Source organism: Cricetulus griseus, chromosome 5 (genome assembly GCF_003668045.3).
Source record: "Cricetulus griseus strain 17A/GY chromosome 5, alternate assembly CriGri-PICRH-1.0, whole genome shotgun sequence".
Classification (NCBI taxonomy): Eukaryota; Metazoa; Chordata; class Mammalia; order Rodentia; family Cricetidae; genus Cricetulus; species Cricetulus griseus.
In genome coordinates this window covers 147,523,760-147,543,746 of record NC_048598.1, presented here as the reverse complement: position 1 = coordinate 147,543,746, position 19,987 = coordinate 147,523,760, and the positions used below count along the sequence as shown (strand labels likewise).

At 42.1% G+C, this 19,987-nt stretch overlaps 1 protein-coding gene across 2 annotated transcripts in view; it reads right to left on the bottom strand.

Annotated features, from left to right (window-relative positions):
• The window catches only part of Snx6 (sorting nexin 6), a 55,786-nt gene that overhangs the window by 18,609 nt on the left and 17,190 nt on the right, over window positions 1–19,987 (bottom strand). For both annotated transcript variants that reach the window (XM_027419712.2, XM_027419713.2), the window contains exons 3-6: window positions 19,662–19,766; window positions 19,072–19,182; window positions 15,751–15,872; window positions 11,662–11,785 (exon numbers count right to left, since the gene is read on the bottom strand). In XM_027419712.2, coding sequence (XP_027275513.1) covers window positions 11,662–11,785; window positions 15,751–15,872; window positions 19,072–19,182; window positions 19,662–19,766 — 462 coding nt within the window. The remainder of the gene's footprint in view (window positions 1–11,661; window positions 11,786–15,750; window positions 15,873–19,071; window positions 19,183–19,661; window positions 19,767–19,987) is intronic.

The following is a 19,987-nucleotide window of genomic DNA, read 5'->3' as shown; positions in this document are numbered from 1 at the left end:
CAACACCTGACATAGGGCTCATCTCCAAAATACATAAAGAACTCAAGAAGCTAGATATCAAACTACCAATTAAAAGATGGGGTACAAAGCTAAACAAAGAATTCTCATCAAAAGAATCTCAAATACCCAAAAGACATCTAAGGAATTGCTCAGCATCCTTAATCATCAGGGAAATGCAAATCAAAATGACTCTGAGACACCATCATACACCTGACAGAATGGCTAAGATCAAAAATACCGAGGTCATCTTGATGTTGGAGAGGATGTGGAGAAAGGGGAACACCCCACTAATGCTGGTGGAGTACAAACTTGTACAGCCATTTGGAAATCTGTATGGTGGTTTCTTAGAAAATTAGGAATCAATTTACCTCAAGACCCAGTAATACCACTCTTGGGCATATACCCAAAGGATGCTCAATCATACCACAAGGATACTTCTTCAACAGTGTTCATAGCAACATTATCCGTAACAGCCAGGACCTGTAAACAGCCTAGTTGCCCATCAACCAAAGAATGGATTAATGTGGTACATTTACACAATGGAGTACTACTCAGCTGTAGAAAACAATGACATCATGAAATTTGCAGGCAAATGGATGGAACTAGAAAAAAAATCATCCTGAGTGAGGTAACCAAGACTCAGAAAGACAAAAACAGTATGTACTCACTCATAAGTGGATATTAGATGTAAAGCAAAGGATAACCAGACTACAATCCACAGCTCCAGAGAAGCTAGGTGACAAGGAGGACTCTAAGAGGGACACATGGATCACCCTGGAAAGGGGAATTAGATAAGATCTCCTGAGTAAACTGGGGGTTGTGGGGGGTGAGCAGTAAAGGGGAGGGGATGGGAGATGAGAACACAGGGAACAGATGGTTGAGTTGGGGAAGGGACCGAGTGGGAGAGCTATGAAAGAGATACCTTTATAGAGAGAGAGCCATTATGCATTTAGGGAAAAAAAAAAAAAAAAAAAAAAAAAACTGGTGCTAGGAAGATTCCCAGAAATCTACAAGGATGACCCCAGTTAAGACTCCTAGCAATAGTGGAAAGGATGCCTGTACTGGCCTTCACTTGTAATCAGATTGGTAAATACCCCCAACTGTCATCATAGAACCTATATCCAGTAATCAATGGAACTAGATGTAGAGATCCACAACCACCCACCAGTCTGAGCTGTGGGAATCCAACTGAACAGAGGGAGGAGGGAATAGATGAGCAAGGGAGGTCAAGATCATGAAGGGGAATTACAGAGACAGCTGAACCAACTACAGCTGTTGAGACTCCATGGGCCTGATCTAGGCCCTATGCATGTGGGTGACAGTTGTGTATCTGGAACTATCTGAGGGGCCCCTGGCAGTGGGCCCAGGATCTGGTGCATGAGCTAGCTTGTGGGAGCTCTTTCCCTATGGTGGGATGCCATGCTCAGCCTTAACACAGGGGGGAGGGGCTTGGTCCTGCCTCAACTTATTGCGCCAGACTTTGTTGACTCCTCATGGGAGCCCTTGCCCTAGGGAGGAGTGGGGGGAGGGGTGGACTGGGTAAGGGGAGGGAGAGAAAACTGTTTGGAATGGAAATTGGAAAAAAAAAAAAAAGAGTGCCAGCCATGGTGGCACATATCTGACACTTGGGAGGTACAGGAGTTCAAGGTCACTCTCAGCTGCACAGCAAGCTTTCCTGCAGCCTGGACTACACAAGAGCATCTCAGAAAACCCTGAAACCTTTTTCTTTTTAATTTTAAAAGTAAAAGCGGAGCCGGGCATTGGTGGCGCACGCCTTTGATCCCAGCACTTGGGAGGCAGAGGCTAGGTGGATCTCTGTGAGTTCGAGACCAGCCTGGTCTACAAGAGCTAGTTCCAGGACAGCCTCCAAAACCACAGAGGAAACCCTGTCTCGAAAAACCAAAAAAAGGTAAAAGCGGAAATTAGTAGAAATACAAATGCTCAAGTGTCATGCTCCAAGATTCAGGTGGTAAAGGCCTACTTAATTTTACAACATTATCTGATAATTCAGTTGCAAGTAGCTCTCTCATCTTTCTCTGTCAAATATTGATATATACTAAAGTGGCAAGTAAACATTTAATTCAGAGCTTGGTGTGGTGATGCATACCTTTAATACCAGCACTCAGGAGATAGAGGCAGGTAGATCTCTTAGTTCGAGACCAGTCTGGCCTACAGAGCAAAGTACAAGACAAACAGGGCTACTCAGTGAAACCTTGTCTGGAAACAATATAACCCCCACTGAAAATGAAATACAAGCCGGTCGGTAGTGGCACATGCCTTTAATCCCAGCACCCAGGTGATCTCTGTGATTTCCAGGCCAGCATGGTCTACAGAGCAAGTGCCAGGACAGGATCCAAAGCTACATAGAGAAAAACACCCTGTCCCAAAAAACAAAACAAAACAAACAAAAGAAATATACTAGAGTAAGTACAACACGAAATACATTAGGCAAATTCTTTATTCCCTTTACTGTGAATAGAACTTTTTGTCTCATGTTTCGGTCAGCAACTTAAACTACAAGTGAAACAAAAGATAACTCTGAATGATTACTGGGGGGAAACTAACAAAATTCCAAGTATCAAACATGAGACACCCTCTTTTGAGTTGTTGGCCAGGAATGTCTAAGAGACTCCCAAAACATAGTCTATTGTTGTTGTTCTTGGCTATATCCCACTCCCCAGAGGTAGGAGTTAAGTCCCTATTGCTAAAGATACCATGCAGAGTTCAAAAACAGGGCCCAGAGGCTTCTGAGCTAGAAGTGACCTGACTGTTCCCTCCCTCAGGCCTGGCTTTCATGGTACCAGAAGATGCCATGCAAGCTTCCAAAGGAGGGAGGCAACCAGCAGTCCCACCCAGCTCTGATGCCTATGAACCACAGCAGCGCCCAGCACAGCATGATAACGCCAGGGGGCAGTAGTGGCACACATGCCTTGGTGGTAACAAACAACTCTCTAATAGGACTTAAGACCCTCTCAGCAAGAGGGGTATCATGCCTGGTGCTGGAAAACAAGCCAACTACTCAGTGATGGTAAAGTCATTGTTACTGGAGCGAATCTACAACCACTAATTTACTAAACCAGCACAGTCCCTAACAACAATCTAAAGACATTTGTCCTTGTACCACAGATAATTGTAGTCCCCATCCTTTACAATAGATGGAGACCACTACAGAAAACCACAACCAATCAAAATATAGAGCTGTGGAGCCTAATCCCAGTGGACTCAACATTTCAAAAGTGGGGGTGTATAAAGATTTTAAGAGCCAGAGGATAAGGGAGGTTGCTGTAAGATTGTACTTCCTAGTAACTATAATACCTCAGAAGCTACACCTTAGAAGTCTCACTAACATACCTGGCCAAATATGACCTGAAATAGGATGACATCAATGAATGTGCTGAACTGGATGGAAAAAAGCCCAGCAGACTTCAACCCTACACAAAGAATTATAGGCAACTGTGGTAGCTTGAATAAGATTGGTCCCCATTAGCCAGGCTACACAGAGAAACCCTGTCCTGAACCACCTCCCTAAAAAAAAGATTGATCCCCATAAGCTCAAATGCTTAGATAATGGCATTAGGAGATGTGGTCTTATGGAAAGAAGTATGTCACTAGGGGTGGGCTTTGAGGTTTCAGAAACTCAAGCCAGGCCCAATGTCACTCTCTCTTCCTGATGCCTGCTGATCCAGATGTAGAACTCTCCAGCACCATGTCTGCCTGCATACCGCCATGCTTCCCACTATGGCAATAATGGTACTGAACCTCTGAACTGTAAGCCAGCCTCAATTAAATGTTTTCCTTTATAAGAGTTACTGTGGTTATGGGGTCTCTTCACAGTGATAGAAACTGTTGGAACCCAGCCCCCATGGGGTCTCTAAGAGTTGTTTTCCAGCATAACCACAGGTACCTACTGTTTTCCTGACCTCACCCCACTGGGATCAATATCCTGTTGTGAACCCTTTGACCTGGGGGTTTTTGTAAGATTGTAAATAAGGCTGTTCCACAATAAAAGTGGGAGACATTCTCTCAGAAAAGGACTAGGGGTCTTGTCTCCAGGCTTTCGCCCAATACTTGGACTTAGTGGCCAAGAGCAGCCACAAGTGGAGGTCCTATCGAGATCGAGAAAGAAAGGGAGAAGGCTGCAAAGCAAGTAAGGAGTTGTAAGGGTGGATTGCAAAAGGTACTAGAAAATAGGTACCTCAACTCCTGAGAGAGTTGGACTGCAAAGGCACTGGAAAAGAGGTGCCTCAACTCCTAAAAGAGTTGGATTGGAATAGAGATCACAGTCAATCACACAGAGAAAGTTTAAAGAGACAAGGTACTGGTAAGATTTCATTTTAACTTTGGATAAGAAAATTATTAGAGAAATACAGGAAATCCTCCACTGAGGAATCCCTCCCCCTTGAGCTGTGCACCAGCAGCCAGCTGACCCAGCAGCCCATGCTCTTGTCCACTCGAGCCTGCTGCAGGCTCCAGTCAGCTGGCAACGATGTGGTGTGCACAGGCTGGCTGGAGAAATGCCTCCTGAGAAAAAGTTGGGGCACTATGCTTGGAAGAAACGCTGGTTTATCCTGCAGAGAGGTCAAATGAGTGGTGACCCAGATGTTCTGGAATACTACAAGAATGAACACTCCAAGAAACCCCTGCGGGATATCAACACCAATGAGCTCACCTTCTACCTGGTGGCTGAGACAGAGGCTGACATGAATGGGGCAGGTCCAGAGCACCTGCCAGATCTGCGGCTTCAGTCAGACTAAAGAGAACACTGATGCCCTAAGAAACCTTTCTTCAGTCAATCATAGTCTCTGCTCTTCTCCAGCTGAATTCAGCAGCTCCAGTCAGCCTCTGCTCCGAGCAAGAAAGTCCTCGGCCCTTTCACACTCTAGCCAGCTACGTGTGTCAAGCCACATCCACCCTCCCTTGTCCACCAGTGCACCTCAGGAGTATCAACACTTGCACCAATGCATAAAATGCAAGGGATGCCATCTTCTCTCAGAGCACCGGACAGGAGAGTGACAAAACTTGCCCAGGGCAACAGACACTGTACAACACTGTCATCAATGAGCTCCCTTTCAAGACACCTGTCACCAAGTCTTTGTCCACGATCAACCACACCTTTAACTCCAGCTCCTCCCAGTACTGCCATTCCATCTCCAATACAGACTCCAGAGACAGTGATGTCCCTATGCAGAACCCAATGTCTTCATCCCCTGTATCCAGTGGCACTAACAGCCCAGCTCCAAAAAAGAGTCTGGCAATGTGAATTCCCTGGACTTTCAGCCGGTCTCCCAGAGCCCCCATCGCAAGCCATCCACATCATCTGTCACATCAGATGAGAAAGGAGAATATGTCCAAGTGGATAAAGAAAAGACCCAGGCCCTACAAAAGACCATACAGGAATGGACAAAGATGCGGCAGTCCTCAAGACCCTCCAAATATGACACCTCCTCTCCTTTGTGACTTTTGTTCAAAAGATATATGTGTGTGTGTGTGTTCTGTGTGGCCACACATGTGTATGAAGTGTGATCATAAATGTGTGACTGTTAACAAAAGAATGCTATTGTGTTGTCTTTAAATAGTTAATTGCTGGGGAAGGAGCAACAGTTGTTAAAGTACAGGTTACTTGGGGTGGGAGAGATGTCTGCTTTTGTTTCCATGGAGGGGTGAAGGGTTGTGGATTCCTTCCAGACTGGTATGGTTTCATGGGGCAGGACCCCCTGGAGCAGTGGCCCAGGTGATCGGAATATTTGTTTTCATTTAAATTTGGTTGGTTAGAAATGGTAGTGGTCACAGTCAATCACTTTTAAAAGGAAAAAGGAGGAGTATGATACAGAAATGATACTTTGTATTGGAATGGATCCTCATTTGTTAATACTTTGTATTGGAATGGATCTTCATTTGTTCATACTAGTTAGGTTTTCTAGATATATAGATATTCTTCAAATCATTCAAAGACCTACAGAAAATATGGCATTTAAATGGTTCAGGGTTTTTCTTGACAGTGAGACACAACTGCTCCTGGCACACCAATTACATCTGAGAGGAAGATGGGCATCCAAGAAACTCATTATAGAGTTTGCCTTTGACATGGCAAGACCAGCCATTTGGGCAAGAAGCTACTCTTGCCTGAACTATTTAACTGTTGCTTTATAAACTGGACATGCAGGACCCACAGGAAAATGCCTAAAGGGTTCCTGCTTCATGGAGGAGTACAAACTACCAATGCAGGACAGTTTAGAATACCCTGCTTCATGGAAGACTCTGCCAGATATTCTACAGGACACAGAAAAAAGATGTCAGACTAACTGCCAATGCAGGTGGACAGTTTAGAATTTCCTGCTTTGCTGAGAAGTCTGCCAGATACATTGTGGCATGTAGGCTAAAGATGGATGCCCCAACATTACCAAGAAACTTTGGGTGACTGTCTAGGAAGCAAGATGTCTCTGTCAGTTCTAGAGTTTATATATTATCCTTCTATGGTTTTTGATGGAGTTGAAGACAGTTATAGTAACACACTAAGATAGAATGGTTAAAATATTATAGTTCTTACTTGATAACTCTTTTGTTATATATAAAGAAGGGGAAGATGTTGGAACCCAGCCCCCATGGGGTCTCTAAGAGTTGTTTTCCAGCATAACCACAGGTACCTCCTGTTTTCCTGACCTCACCCCACTGGGATCAATATCCTGTTGTGAACTCTTTGACCTGGAGTTTTTGTAAGTTTGTATATAAGGCTGCTCCACAATTAAGGTGAGAGACATTCTCTCAGAAAAGGACCAGGAATCTTGTGGTTCATCCAAATCTGCAGGCTTTCGCCCAATATTTGGGCTTAGTGGCCAAGAGCAGTCACAAGAAACCCTAACTAAGAAAGCAACTGAGTCAAGCTAGGAGTGGGAGAGGTGGTCCTCCCAGGGAAGAGCACACCAACTGGTTGTCCAGTGCCAAAAGGTGAGCCCAAAAACATATATATAAGTAAAATTATATGGACTTTGCTGGGTGGTGGTGACGTATGCCTTTGATCCCAGTACTCAGGAGGTAGAGGCAGGCAAGGAGGATCTCTGTGGGTTCGAGGCTAGCCTGGTCTTCAAAGCTACACAAAGAAACTGCCTCAAAAACTAACTCACACACTCTCTCTCTCTCTGTATATATATACACACACACATATATGCAATATATATATATTGCATATATTCACACACAAAAACACACACATATGGACTTAACAGGTTATATTTATAGATACATATGTATGTACAAATACATACATACATGCAACAATAATTACTGATAAAAGAGGCCATGAGTTTGAATAGGACTGGGGTGGGTTATATAGGAGGTTTGGAGGGAGGAAAAGGATGTGAAAAATGTAATTAAATCATAAAGTCAAAAACAAACAAAAAACCCCAAACAGCCAGGTCACAGTGGCACAAGCCTTTAATTCCAGCACTCAGGTAACAGGAAAGTGGATCTCTGAGTTCAAGGCCAACCTGGCCTACGGAGTGAGTTCAAGGACAGCCAGAGCCACACAGAGAAAACCCGTCTGAACCCCCCACCAATAAACTAATATAATTATTTTAAAAATGGGCTAGAGAAATGGCTTAGCAGGATCACAAACAAAAACATTAAAAAAACAAAACCCCTATAAGCCAGGTGTGGTGGCACACACCTTTAATTCTAGCTCTGAGGCAGAGGTAGATGATCTCTGAGTTCAAGGCCAGTTTGGTTCCAGAACAGCCAGAACTACATGGTGAGACTGTCTCAAAAACAAACAAATAAATAAATGAACTATGGCCAGGCATAATGACATACACTTTTAGTCTCAGCATTCTGGGAGGCTGAGATAGGAGGATCTTTGAGTTAGAAGCCTGTCTGGTCTATAGAGCAAGTTTTAGTACAGCCAGGGCTACTGAGGGTGACCCTGTGCTGCATAAACCACTGTCTTTTACTCAGTCTCCAAATGAACACCATGAAAGGCACACTGAATGGTCAGTAGCAGGTGCTATTTGTAACCTGATCTCCAGCTAGGTGTAGTGATATATGGCTATAATCCCAGCACTGGGAACACAAGGCAGGAGTCTGCAAATTTGAGAGTAATGGACCCTGTTTCAAAAAGCCAAAATAAAATAAAAATCTTATCTCTATTAATGACTTTTTTTGAGATGGGGCCTCTCTAAACAGCCCAAGATGGCCTTGAACTCTCAGCCCTATGCACCGCACCGGCTCTATTAAACAACTCTTGAAAGTACACACCTTCTTTTCTCTGACAACTCAAAACAGCTACCAAGAGTTGTTTCAAATATTAGTGAAAATAGAAGGGCATGAAAACCATATTAAATAAGGACATAACCCACATTATCAAACTAGGAAGATGGCTGAGCAGGTAAAGGAACACTGAGCCTAGCAACCTGCCTTCATTCCTGGAACCCACATGGTAGAAGGAAATACCTCCACAAGTGCACCCACATACAATAATGTAACTAAAAAGTCTTTAAAAAGTGCCAGCTAGGTGTGGTGGCACACACCTTTATCCCAGCACTCTGAGAAGCAGAGGCAGACAGATCTCTGTGAGTTCAAGGCCAGCCTGGTCTACAGAGCAAGTTCCAAAACAGCAGGGGTTACACAGAGAAATCCTACCTCAAAAAACAAAACAAAACAAAAAACCCATGCTGGAGTCACATATGATGGTGCTCCCCTTTAATCCCAGCACGAAGGAGACAAGCTGGTGAATTCCCTATGTATAGAGTTCAAGACCAGCCATACATAGGGACACTCTGTCCAAAAAAACGAAACAAACAAACAAAAAAGGCCTGGGACCTCATAAATGCAGATCATCACATGCCAGGTGACCGACCACCTACCTACAATTGACATGCATCTCTACCCCTTCTACAATTATTTACTTCTTATTTCATGTCAATTGGTGTTAAGCCTGTATGCCTGTGAGGGTATTGGGTATTAAGAGAAAAGATTATATGAACTTAGGGACAGAACTCATGTCAGGTGTCTTTCCTCTCAGAGCCATCTCACAGTCCCTGAAATTTATTGAGCATGAAAAAGTTTAAAAAGAAACTACCACGGAACTCCTACAGCTGATAAACAAAGTGGCAGGATTCAAGATTAACTCAAAAAAATCTATAGCCCTACTATATACTGATGACACATTGGTGGAGAAAGAAATTAGAGAAACATCACCCTTTACAATTGCCACAAGCAACATAAAATACCTTGGGGGTAACACTAACCAAAAATGTGAAAGACCTGTACCGTAAGAATTTTGACTCTCTAAAGAAAGAAATTAAAGAAGATACCAGAAAATGGAAAGATCTCCATGTTGATAGGTAGGATCAACATAGTAAAAATGGCAATCTTGCCAAAAGCAGTCTACAGATTCAATGCAATCCCCATCAAAATCCCAACACAATTCTTCACAGACCTTGAAAGAACAATTCTCAACTTTACATGGAGAAACAAAAGACCCAGGATAGGCAAAAACAACCCTGTACAATAAAGAAACTTCTGGAGGCATCACCATCCCTGACTTGAAGCTTTATTACAGAGCTATCGTCCTGAAAACAGCTTGGTTTTGGAACAAAAATAAACAGGTAGATCAATGGAATAGAATTGAAAACCCTGATATTAACCCACACATCTACGAACACCTGATTCTTGACAAACAATCCAAATTTATATGCTGGAACACAGAGAACATCTTCAACAAATGGTGCTGGCATAACTGGATTCGAACATGTAGAAGACTGCAGATAGACCCAAGCCTATCACCTTGCACAAAACTTAAGTCAAAATGGATCAAAGACCTCAATATAAACCCAGCCACACTAACCCTATTAGAATACAAAGTGTGAAATACCATTGAATTAATAGGTAAAAGAGACCGCTTTCTGAACATTATACCAGTAGCACAGACACTGAGATCAACAATTGATAAATGGGACCTCCTAAAACTGAGAAGCTTCTGTAAGGCAAAGGACACAGTCAGCAAAACAAAAACAGCAGCCCACAGACTGGGAAAAGATATTCACCAACCCCACATCTGACAGAGGGCTGATCTCCAAAATATACAAAGAACTCAAGAAGCTAGTCTCCAAAACACTAAACAATCCAACTAAAAAGTGGGGTACAGAACTAAATAGACAATTCTCAATAGAGGAATCTAAAATGGCTAAAAGACACATAAGAAAGTATTCAACATCCTTAGCCATCAGGGAAATGCAAATCAAAACAACTTTAAGATACCATCTTACTCCTGTCAGAATGGCCAAATTCAAAAACACCAATGACAGTTTATGCTGTAGAGGATGTGGTGAAAGGGGAACACTTCTCCACTGCTGGTGGGAGTGCCAACTTGTACAGCCACTTTGGAAATCAGTATGGCAACTCCTAAAGAAAATGGGAATGAGTCTACCACAAGATCCAGCAATTCCACTCTCAGACATATACCCCAAAGAAGCACATTCAAACAACAAGGACATCTGTTCAACCATGTTCATAGCAGCACTATTTGTAATAGCCAGAAACTGGAAGCAGCCTAGATTCCCCTCAACCGAAGAATGGATAGAGAAAATGTGGTACATTCACACAATGGAGTTCTACTCAGCAGAAAACAATGGAATCTTGAAATTTGCAGGAAAATGGATGGAACTAGAAGAAACTATTCTGAGCAAGGTAACCCAATCACAAAAAGACAAACATGATATGTACTCACTCATATGTGGATTTTAGTCATAGAGTAAAGGATTACCAGCCTACAATCCACACCGCCAGAGAAGCTAGTAAACAAGGAGGACCCTAAGAGAGACATACATGGTCCCTGGAGAAGGGGAAAGGGTCAAGATCCCCTGAGCAAATTGAGAAGAGGAATTGAGAACAAGAATGAGAAGGGAAGAAGAGGAAGGATGCAGAGGTCATGAGGGAGCAGAAAGGTTGAGTCAGAGGAAGAATAGAAGAAAGGATAGGTGATAGGTAGGGTTTTAGTTGGGAGGGGGGTGGTAGGGGAGGACGGAGGGAGAAGGGAACTGGGATTGACATATAAAACAATCTTGTTTCTAATTCAAATAAAAAAAATCTGAAAAGAAAAAGAAAAGTTTAAAAAGCATAAACACTTTAGAATTCATTCTGGCCCTGATGGTGCATGCCTGTAATGTTAAGAACCAAGTAAGTAAAAGAGAGTATTGAGAGTTCAAGGCTTGCCTGAAATGTAGACTAAAAAATGGGAAAAAAGGGTTTTGGTCTGGGGATGTAACTCAGTCCATAGAGGCACCACATAAAAACTGGGCAGAGTAGCACATGCCCATGATCACAGCACTCATGAGGAGGGGCAAGAGGATCAGAAGCTCTGTATCATCCAGGGCTGCACCTGTGATACCTGGGCTACTGTCTCAGAATACAAAACAAACTTGTTATTTTCAGGTTTTTGGATTATGGAAGTTCAATTTATAACTAGATTTAACTGATCCACTCAAGTTCTTTGCTTCACTACTAAAAATGTGGCTACCTTGAAACATCAGAGCATTTGGGCCAGTGAGATGGCTCTGCCCTTTCTATGATTATAAAACTTTTGGTACAGGCTATCAAACCCAGGGTCTTGCTCCTGCCAGACTAGTGCTGTCTCCTCCACCCTTCCAAACTCTGTAATTCAACACTTACATCTTGATTATACTCCAAGAAGACGTGGAAATTTAAATCTTTTCTCAAAATAGGATGTGCTGCCACACGACACAGGAACACCTCATGCATTGCAACTGTCTTCTTAAAAATTGCCAGATATTCACTAGAAACAACACAGAATTAAGGGTGAGCAATGATGTCAACTACAAGTCATTCTAGCAACAATTCTCTGGAGCATTATAAACATAAAACCAGGAAGGCAAAGACATAATTCATATCAACAAAGCTTTTAGTTGAACTGTTTAGTAAAAATATAAAATTCAATCCTGAAAAGCCTCATGCTATTTTAGTATTTATTGTATCTAAACGTTAGTATCTTAAGTCTTACAAACTTTTCTATTATGCAAGTTGATGTTAGGTCACTATTGGGGTATACGTTTTTTAGCTCTAGAGAAACTATCTGATACAACCACAAAAATTCAATTTTTATTTAATTACAGCCTGACACACCTGAACACAAAAAATACCTAAATCGTGTTAATCATATTTTCAGTTAATTATTTTCATATAGTAACCTAAAATATGTGAGAAAGACCAACCACGGAACATCTATTTATGACATTATATTGAAGAAATGTGTTTAAGATGTATTATCAATGCCTCCAAGCAACCATAGAGCAGCACATGACAGTTGGGGGAGGAGCACTAGAGGAAAAGGCCTGATATTCTTGCTTCAACTTCGAGCAAGAAGCATACGTTTTACATACCAGCACACAGCAGGCTCAGTGTTGGGAGCAGTTTGATCTCTGTGAGGGAAGCCATTCAGTGAAGACAAAAAAGAAGGGTGCAGAGGATGTAGGTGGCAGTGGACACACCCAAGGCTCTGCTATCCAACCCCTAACCAGACCACAAAAGAACCACAATCAGGGCCCCTGGAAACCAGGGGCTTCAGGAGTGATGTGTCTGCTAGTTTCCAGCTCTCAGTATTCTAAATGTTAACTATATTAGTGTGTTAGACTACTGCACCCAGAATGGACAGAAGTTCAACGTGTACTCTGTAACAAGGACCTAGTTCATTTATCTTTTCACAATAACTTAGCATTCTGAAAAGTTTAGCAGCACTGTGAATAGATGCTTGAAAACACACTAGAAAGAAGAGTAAAGAAAATGCACCAAGGAGAAAAGAGAAATGGAGGTGGCAATACAGGAAAATGTGTCCCTCAGACAGTGCTCAGAGCACTGACAAGGTCCTGAGTGCTTTCACACACATGGCCTGCTGCTGTCACTTGTTACTTTAACTGAGTATGTGTGCGTGCGTGCGTGTACACATACTTCCATGTGTGGGGTCAGCTCTCTCATTTCACCTTCTATGGGTTCTGGGGACTCAACTCAACTGCTTTGCCTGTTGAGCCACCCCATTTCCAGCAGGGTTGACACTGTATCTATACTTTCCCTTTTGTTGGTTTTTGTTTGTTTTTGTTGTTGTTGTTGTTGTTTTTCGAGACAAGGTTTCTCTTGTCTTTATATTCTTGCATATTCTTATCTGTCCTGGAACTCACTCTGTAGACCAGGCTGGCCTCAAACTCAGAGATCCACCTCCTCTGCCTCCCGAGTGCAGGGATTAAAGGTATGTGCCACCACCACCTGGCTACTTTCTCTTTGCTTGCTACTGTGAAATAAATAATATTATAAATAATATATTAAAAATGTGAAGTTCACATTCTGTTTTCCATGACTATCATTTAAGATCTGGAAATGTGACTAGCAGGTATCTTTGTTGCAGGTAGCTGGATGGACGCTCTGGGATGGACGATCACATATTGATGACTGATGCTGGCCATCATAAAATTAAACTTTCAGGCTGGAGAGGTGACTCAGAGGTTGAGAGCACTGGCTGCTCTTCCCAAGGTCCTGAGTTCAATTCCCAGCAAGCACATGGTGGCTCACAACCATCTGCAGTGAGATCTGGTGCCCTCTTCTGGCCTTCAGGGACACATGCAGACAGAACACTGTGTGTGTCTGTCTGTCTGTCTGTCTGTCTGTCTGTCTGTCTGTCTGTCTGTCTATCTACCTATCTCACACCTCCAAAAAGTAGAAAGTTCAAGTTTAATTAAAGGAGGGTGAAACTATTTTCTCAAATATGCTAAAAGTGAAAATTTAACAAGTTTTCAAGGACTTAATATGTTCTGAGTATATATAAAAATAATAATCTTGTCTACATGTGTTTGTGCACATATTTGACTGCCAAGGGGGCCAGAAGAGGATATCAGATCCCACAAAGTTGGGGTTACTGCTGTAAGCCACCTGATAATGCTTCAGTCCTCCCCAACAGCATCAAGCACTCTTAACTTCTGAGCCATCTATCTCTCTGGCCCCCTAAAAGTAATTTAATGAGATAAAAAAATTCTTTTAACTATTCACATTAGTTTGTCCCTGTTCTTTTTCTTTAGGCCAGAGCCAGCAAAGGAAAGGAAATTAAATATACACTTTTTGTTGTTTTGAGATAGTGTTTTATGTAGCTTTGATCTCACACTATAGATGAGGCAATGAGGATAATGTGCTAATGGTGTGTGTGTGTGTGTGTGTGTGTGGTGTGTGTGTGTGTGTGTGTGGTGTGTGTGTGTGTGTGTGTGTGTGTGTGTGTGTGTGTGTGTGTGTGTGTGTGTGTGTGTGTGTGTGTTGCTGGAGTTTTCTTGTCCCACCAGGTCCCACTGCTGCTGCAGCCCTAAATAAACAAACACGATATTAATTATTAAACTGTTGGTCGATTGTTAGGGCTTCTTATTGGCTAGCTCTGTCTTAATTATTAATCCATTTCTATTAAATAAGTATTTCTACATGGTCTTAACTTACAGGAAAAGGGTCCAGACCTGTTACTACTTCTTCCACTACATGGTTTCTCTCCACCTACTTTTCCCAAAATTCTCATCTCTTAGTCCCGCCTATCTTCCTGCCTCTATTGGCCAAACACTGTTTTATTCATCAACCAATAAGCGAAACACATATACAGAAGGATATCCTTCATAATATGTGTGTGTGTATGTATGTGGGTTTTTTTTTTGGGGGGGGGCAGAGTTTCTCTGTACATCCCCGGCTGCCCTGGAATTCATTGTGTAGACCAAGCTGTTCTCAAACTCAGAGAGATCTATTTGCTTTTGCTTCCCAAGTGCTGGGATCAAAGTTGTACACCACCATGCCTGTTACATATTATTACCTATTTTAATTTTTATTATTTATTTATTTTGGTTTTTCAAGATAGGGTATCTCTGTAGTTTTGGAGGCTGTCTTGGAACTTGCTCAGTAGACCAGGCTAGCCTCAAACTCTCTGCCTCCCAAGTGCTGGGATTAGGTGTGCACCACCACTGCCCACCTCATTTTAATTTTTAATGAAAGCATGTAAAGAGTTGCTCAGCACACTTTCCCTACAAAAAATGAAAGCTGTAGAGTAGGTACATTCTGAAAAAACAGAGACTAGACTAGTAACAACTGAGGTGCTATAAAAAACAATTTTTAGAAATTTTATACTTTTTTTGTTTTGGTTTGTTTTTGAGACAGGATTTCTCTGTGGCTTTGGAGGCTGTCCTGGAACTAGCTCTTGTAGACCAGACTGGTCTCAAACTCACAGAGATCCGCCTGCCTCTTCCTCCCAAGTGCTGGGACTAAAGGCTTGTGCCACCACTGCCCGGTAATTTTATACTATTTTAAAAAGTCATGTTCTCAGCCAGGCAGTGGTGGCTCACAGCTTTATTCCCAGCACTCAGGAGGCAGAGGCAGGTAGATCTCTGTGAATTCAAGGTCAGCCTGGTCTACAGAGTGAGTTCTAGGATAGCTAGAGCTATTATACAAAGAAACCCTATCTCAAAAAACATCAATGAATCAATCAATTAAAAATAAGACATGTTCCCTTCCTAACATGTTAATAAGGTTTTAGATCCTCCAGGGGAGACAACTGTGTAATTTTCATGAAGAGGTTCTAATCATGATCATTATTAACACAGGCTGTTAGGGCTTAATCTGGATTTTTCAGAGTCACTACAGTGACATGGTTAAAAGAATGGGTATCAGAGAGCTCAGAACAGGCATTTAAACAAGCACAGTTAACAAGACTGACAGAATCCCATCACATACGCTTCCAGTTCCTGCTTCATCTTTGTGAATTCTTCCTTTGTCATTGACCCTTCCCCTTCTCCAAGCTTCTGCAGTTTTTCCCGTGAAGCATCAAAATCAGGTCTTGGTGGTGCTGGTGGGATCTATAATAAAAACAAAACACCAACTTTAAGGAACTAGTTCTTTCTTTTTTTAGCATTTATTTTAGGTGTGCATACACACACTTGCCCAAGCATGTAAAGAGGTCAGAGAACAACCTGCAGGACTTGGTTCTCCCCTTCTACCATATGGGACCCAGGGCTCACACTCAGGTCTTCACGGCTTAGTGGCAGATATCTTTTTACCTGGTGAGCCATCTTGTCAGCCCTATTTCATGTCTTTCAGCACTGTACCACACTGCCTGAAGATGGCAGCTCCCTGTACTCAGGAGGCAGAAGTAGAACAGCTGCAAATTGGAGACCAACCTGGCTTACCTAATACTTTTCAGGATAGCCTTAATTACAAAGTGAAACACTGCCTCAAACAAAACAAAACTCTGAATTGATAATGACAAGATGTAATAAATGAATTGAGCAAGGCTGGAAAGATAGCTCAGTTGTGAAGAGCACTGGCTGCGCTTCCAGAGGTCCTGAGTTCAATTCCCAGCAACACATGGTGGCTCACAACCCTCTATAATGAGATCTGGTAACATGTAACACCGCATATATAATAAATAAATCTAAAAAAAAAAATGAATTGAGCACCTGACATACCAAAATTATTGAGATCAGAAAACTTCACTAGTTTTAGAAACCAAGATCTGTGGGGTTCCTTTATAAGAAAAAATATAGTATAACATTATTTTATTAGCTTGCAGCTCAAGATGACCTACAACTTGCAGCAAACCCTCTTGGTTCACCCCTCCACGTGCCCAGCTCCCATAATACTATTTTTTTTCCCAATTAGGGTTTCTCTGTCACTGTGACTGTCCTGGAACTCGCTCTGTAGACCAGGCTGGCCTCACACGCATAACAGATCAGTGTCTTGCTCAGCCATCAGAGAAGCTGATGGCAACAAATACAGAGACCCACAAGGACAATGCATAGAGAGTGAGAGGCCTTGGAACACCCAATCCTACCGTGAGATGTCATTATTAAATCCCCCCTCTTGGGGCTCAGGGACCTGTCTGGAAGACGAGATGGATGACACCAAAGAAACAGGGCCTTCTAAATATAACAGGACTGACACACACATGAATTCAGAGATGGTCTGCACAGGTCCAAGCCAGATGGGGTCCCAGAAATGACAGGAGGAAGTAGACGTGATCTCCCATCCCTAACCCAGAAGCTATCTCCAACTGATAACTTCTTACAAAGCAGTCTCACTGGGTATACAAACCATGCTAAAGGGCAGGCCTCATGCCCAGCAGTAGATGGCCAACATAAAAGGAATTCAAGAGTATCTTTAGAGATTTTCTGAGTGTGTGTCTATGTTTTATTGGTCTTTTGCTTATATATTATGGCTTCCAACCTATGTGTGAATATGTCCACCGCCCTCTATTTGTTGTTTTATTTGCCTGTAGGTTTTCTGAAGAGGAAAAGAAGGTGTGGGGCTGGATGGGTGGGGAGGCAGAGAGGATCTGGGAGGTGCTGAAGGAGAGGAAGCTATGATCAGAATATATTGTATGGGAAAAAATTACACTTCCAACTTTTAAAAAGCCCAAATAAATAGATAAATATTCATTGATTTGTTTGCTTGTTTGAGACAGGGTTTCTTTGGGAAACAGTCCTGGCTGTCCTGGAACTCACTCTGCAGATCAAGCTGGCCTTCAACTACTCACAGAGATCTAAGTGCTGGGATTAAAGGCGTGTATCACCACCCCCCAGCTCATTAAATTTTTTAATTAAAAAAAAATGATGTGCATTCTTGTTTTGCCTGTATGTATGCCTTTACACATGTGTGCCTAGTGTCCACAGAGGCCAGAAGAAAGCATTGGGTCCCTGAACTGGAGTTCCAGATGATTGTGAGCTGCCATGTGGATGCTGGGAACTGAACTTGGGTCTTCTGCAAGAGCAGCAAGTGCTCCTAACTGCTGAACCATCTCTCCAGTCCCCCTAAATTAAAAAACATTTAAAACTAAAAAATTGCTATGAGAAAAGGGACAGAGTCAGAGAGCAGCAGGTACAGTTCCGCATATACTCCCTGAGCAGCTCTGACACAGCAGGTACAGTGTGGAATCCATGGTATATAGACATCAATCAGACAGTCTAATGTCTACTGATAGACAAACTAGAAAAAAGGCATCTTCACACAAGAAGGTGGGGGAAAAGATGCAATTAGAATGCAAAAAGAAGACTGTATTATTGGTCATTCACCAAAATCTAAGCTACAGAAAGGAAACACTTGACTCAAGTGGTTGCTGGCCTCTGGATGGAAACAGAGTCAGGCCATAATGACCTCAAGGAAATCATAAATTTCAGGACTCTGAATGTGCTCAACAGCTGAGGAAGAATAACCGCTTACTCTTGATTACAACATCTTAGGCACCTTCTAATCTCTAGATTTCTCTCCATTCAAGCATCTGAAAACCAGTACAGTTTGTAACATACCTAAATTAATCACCTACACCAATACTAATTATCCATGTTTAGGAGGGCTCATGCCTATAACCTTAGCACTTGAGAATCAGAATCAAGACTGTTACAAGTTCAAGGTCACTCTGAACTACACAGTGAGTTCCAGAACAGCAAGGGGCTAGACAACACAGCAAGACTCTAATTTGAATAAACAAAAAAAAAAAAAAAAAAAAAAGAATTCAAGGTTAAGCAAAAAAGTATAGTCTTTTCAAAGTAAGACAAGACAGCTCAGGATAAGAGGCCAATGCCTCACAACTGGCATTTTTACAAATCACATCAGTTACTAAAATGCTAAACAAAACCACCTGAGTTTCTAAAATGTTCTTAGGAAATGAAACTCAGGCTGGGGAGACGTTTAGCAGTAAAGACACAAGTTCTTGCAGAGGAAAGGAGCCAAGATCAGTTCCTAATACTGTTGGGTGGCTTACAACCACCTATAACCCCAGCTCCAGGGACATCTGAGGCCTCTGGTCTCCGCAAGCACCTGTACTAACATGCACACAGCCACACACATAATTTAAATAAGAGATGGAGAGATGGCTTAGCAGTTTGGTACTTTCCCACAGGACCCTAGTTTGGTTCTTAGCACCCATGTCAGGCAGCTCATAAAGTTCCTGTAACTCCAACTCCACGGAGTCTCTTCTGGCTTGTGTGGACATACACACACCCCTAGATGCATGCACATTAAAAAAAAAATCTTAACAAGAAAATAAAACCTAATACTTACAATGTAACCTGCATAGTCTTCATTTTCAACGAAGGAATCATGGAGCCAGATAAATTCCTCATGTTGTCGAACGACTGAAAATTCATTTTGTTTAAAATTTGGCAATGAACTCTGCAAAGACAGAAATTTTTTTGAATAAAAGTAAAATTATCCTTGGATCTTTGAAAAAAACCATCAACAGGCACCCATTTATTGTACCATTATCATCACTTGAAAGTTACACTATCAGTTGGGTATGGTGGCACTCACCCAGAAGTCAAGAAGCAGAGGCAAGGCAGATCTACAAAGTGAATTCCAGGACAGCCAGAACTACACAGTCAGACAGACAGACACAGACACACACACACACACAAACGTAGAAATTAAATTTATAGTTGTTGTCTTAATTCCTAAAATCATAAGTAACCTCTCCTGCCTGGTCTATACAGCCAGTCCCCAGACAGGCAGAACCACACATCCAAAATAAGCAAATAAATAAATAAATAAGCAAAGCAAACCAACAAAAAGTAACTTCCCTAAAAGTTCCAATCAATATATTACAGAAGTAACAGCATTTTTAAAGGAATACAAACTACAAAGTCCCACTTTACCTTCGTGTGAACAGTGAATTTGACTTTATCCCTTTCGCTAAGAGCATCCGAAATGTCCACTTGAAGAGCAGCATCACTTTGGAGATCTACATTTATTGCTTTAAGCTAAAAAAAGAAAGAGAGCACGGCATAAAGAAATTTCTATTTTAAATGTATGTGCGCATTTGTCTGCAAGTATATAAGTACATCTTGTGCATGAAGGAGCCCATCGGGGTCAGAAGAGGCGTGAGATCCCCTGGAACTGAAGTTACTGCAGTTATAAACTGCCATGTGGGTGCTGGGAACTGAACTAGGATCCTGTACAAGAGCTGGAAGTGGTCCTAACC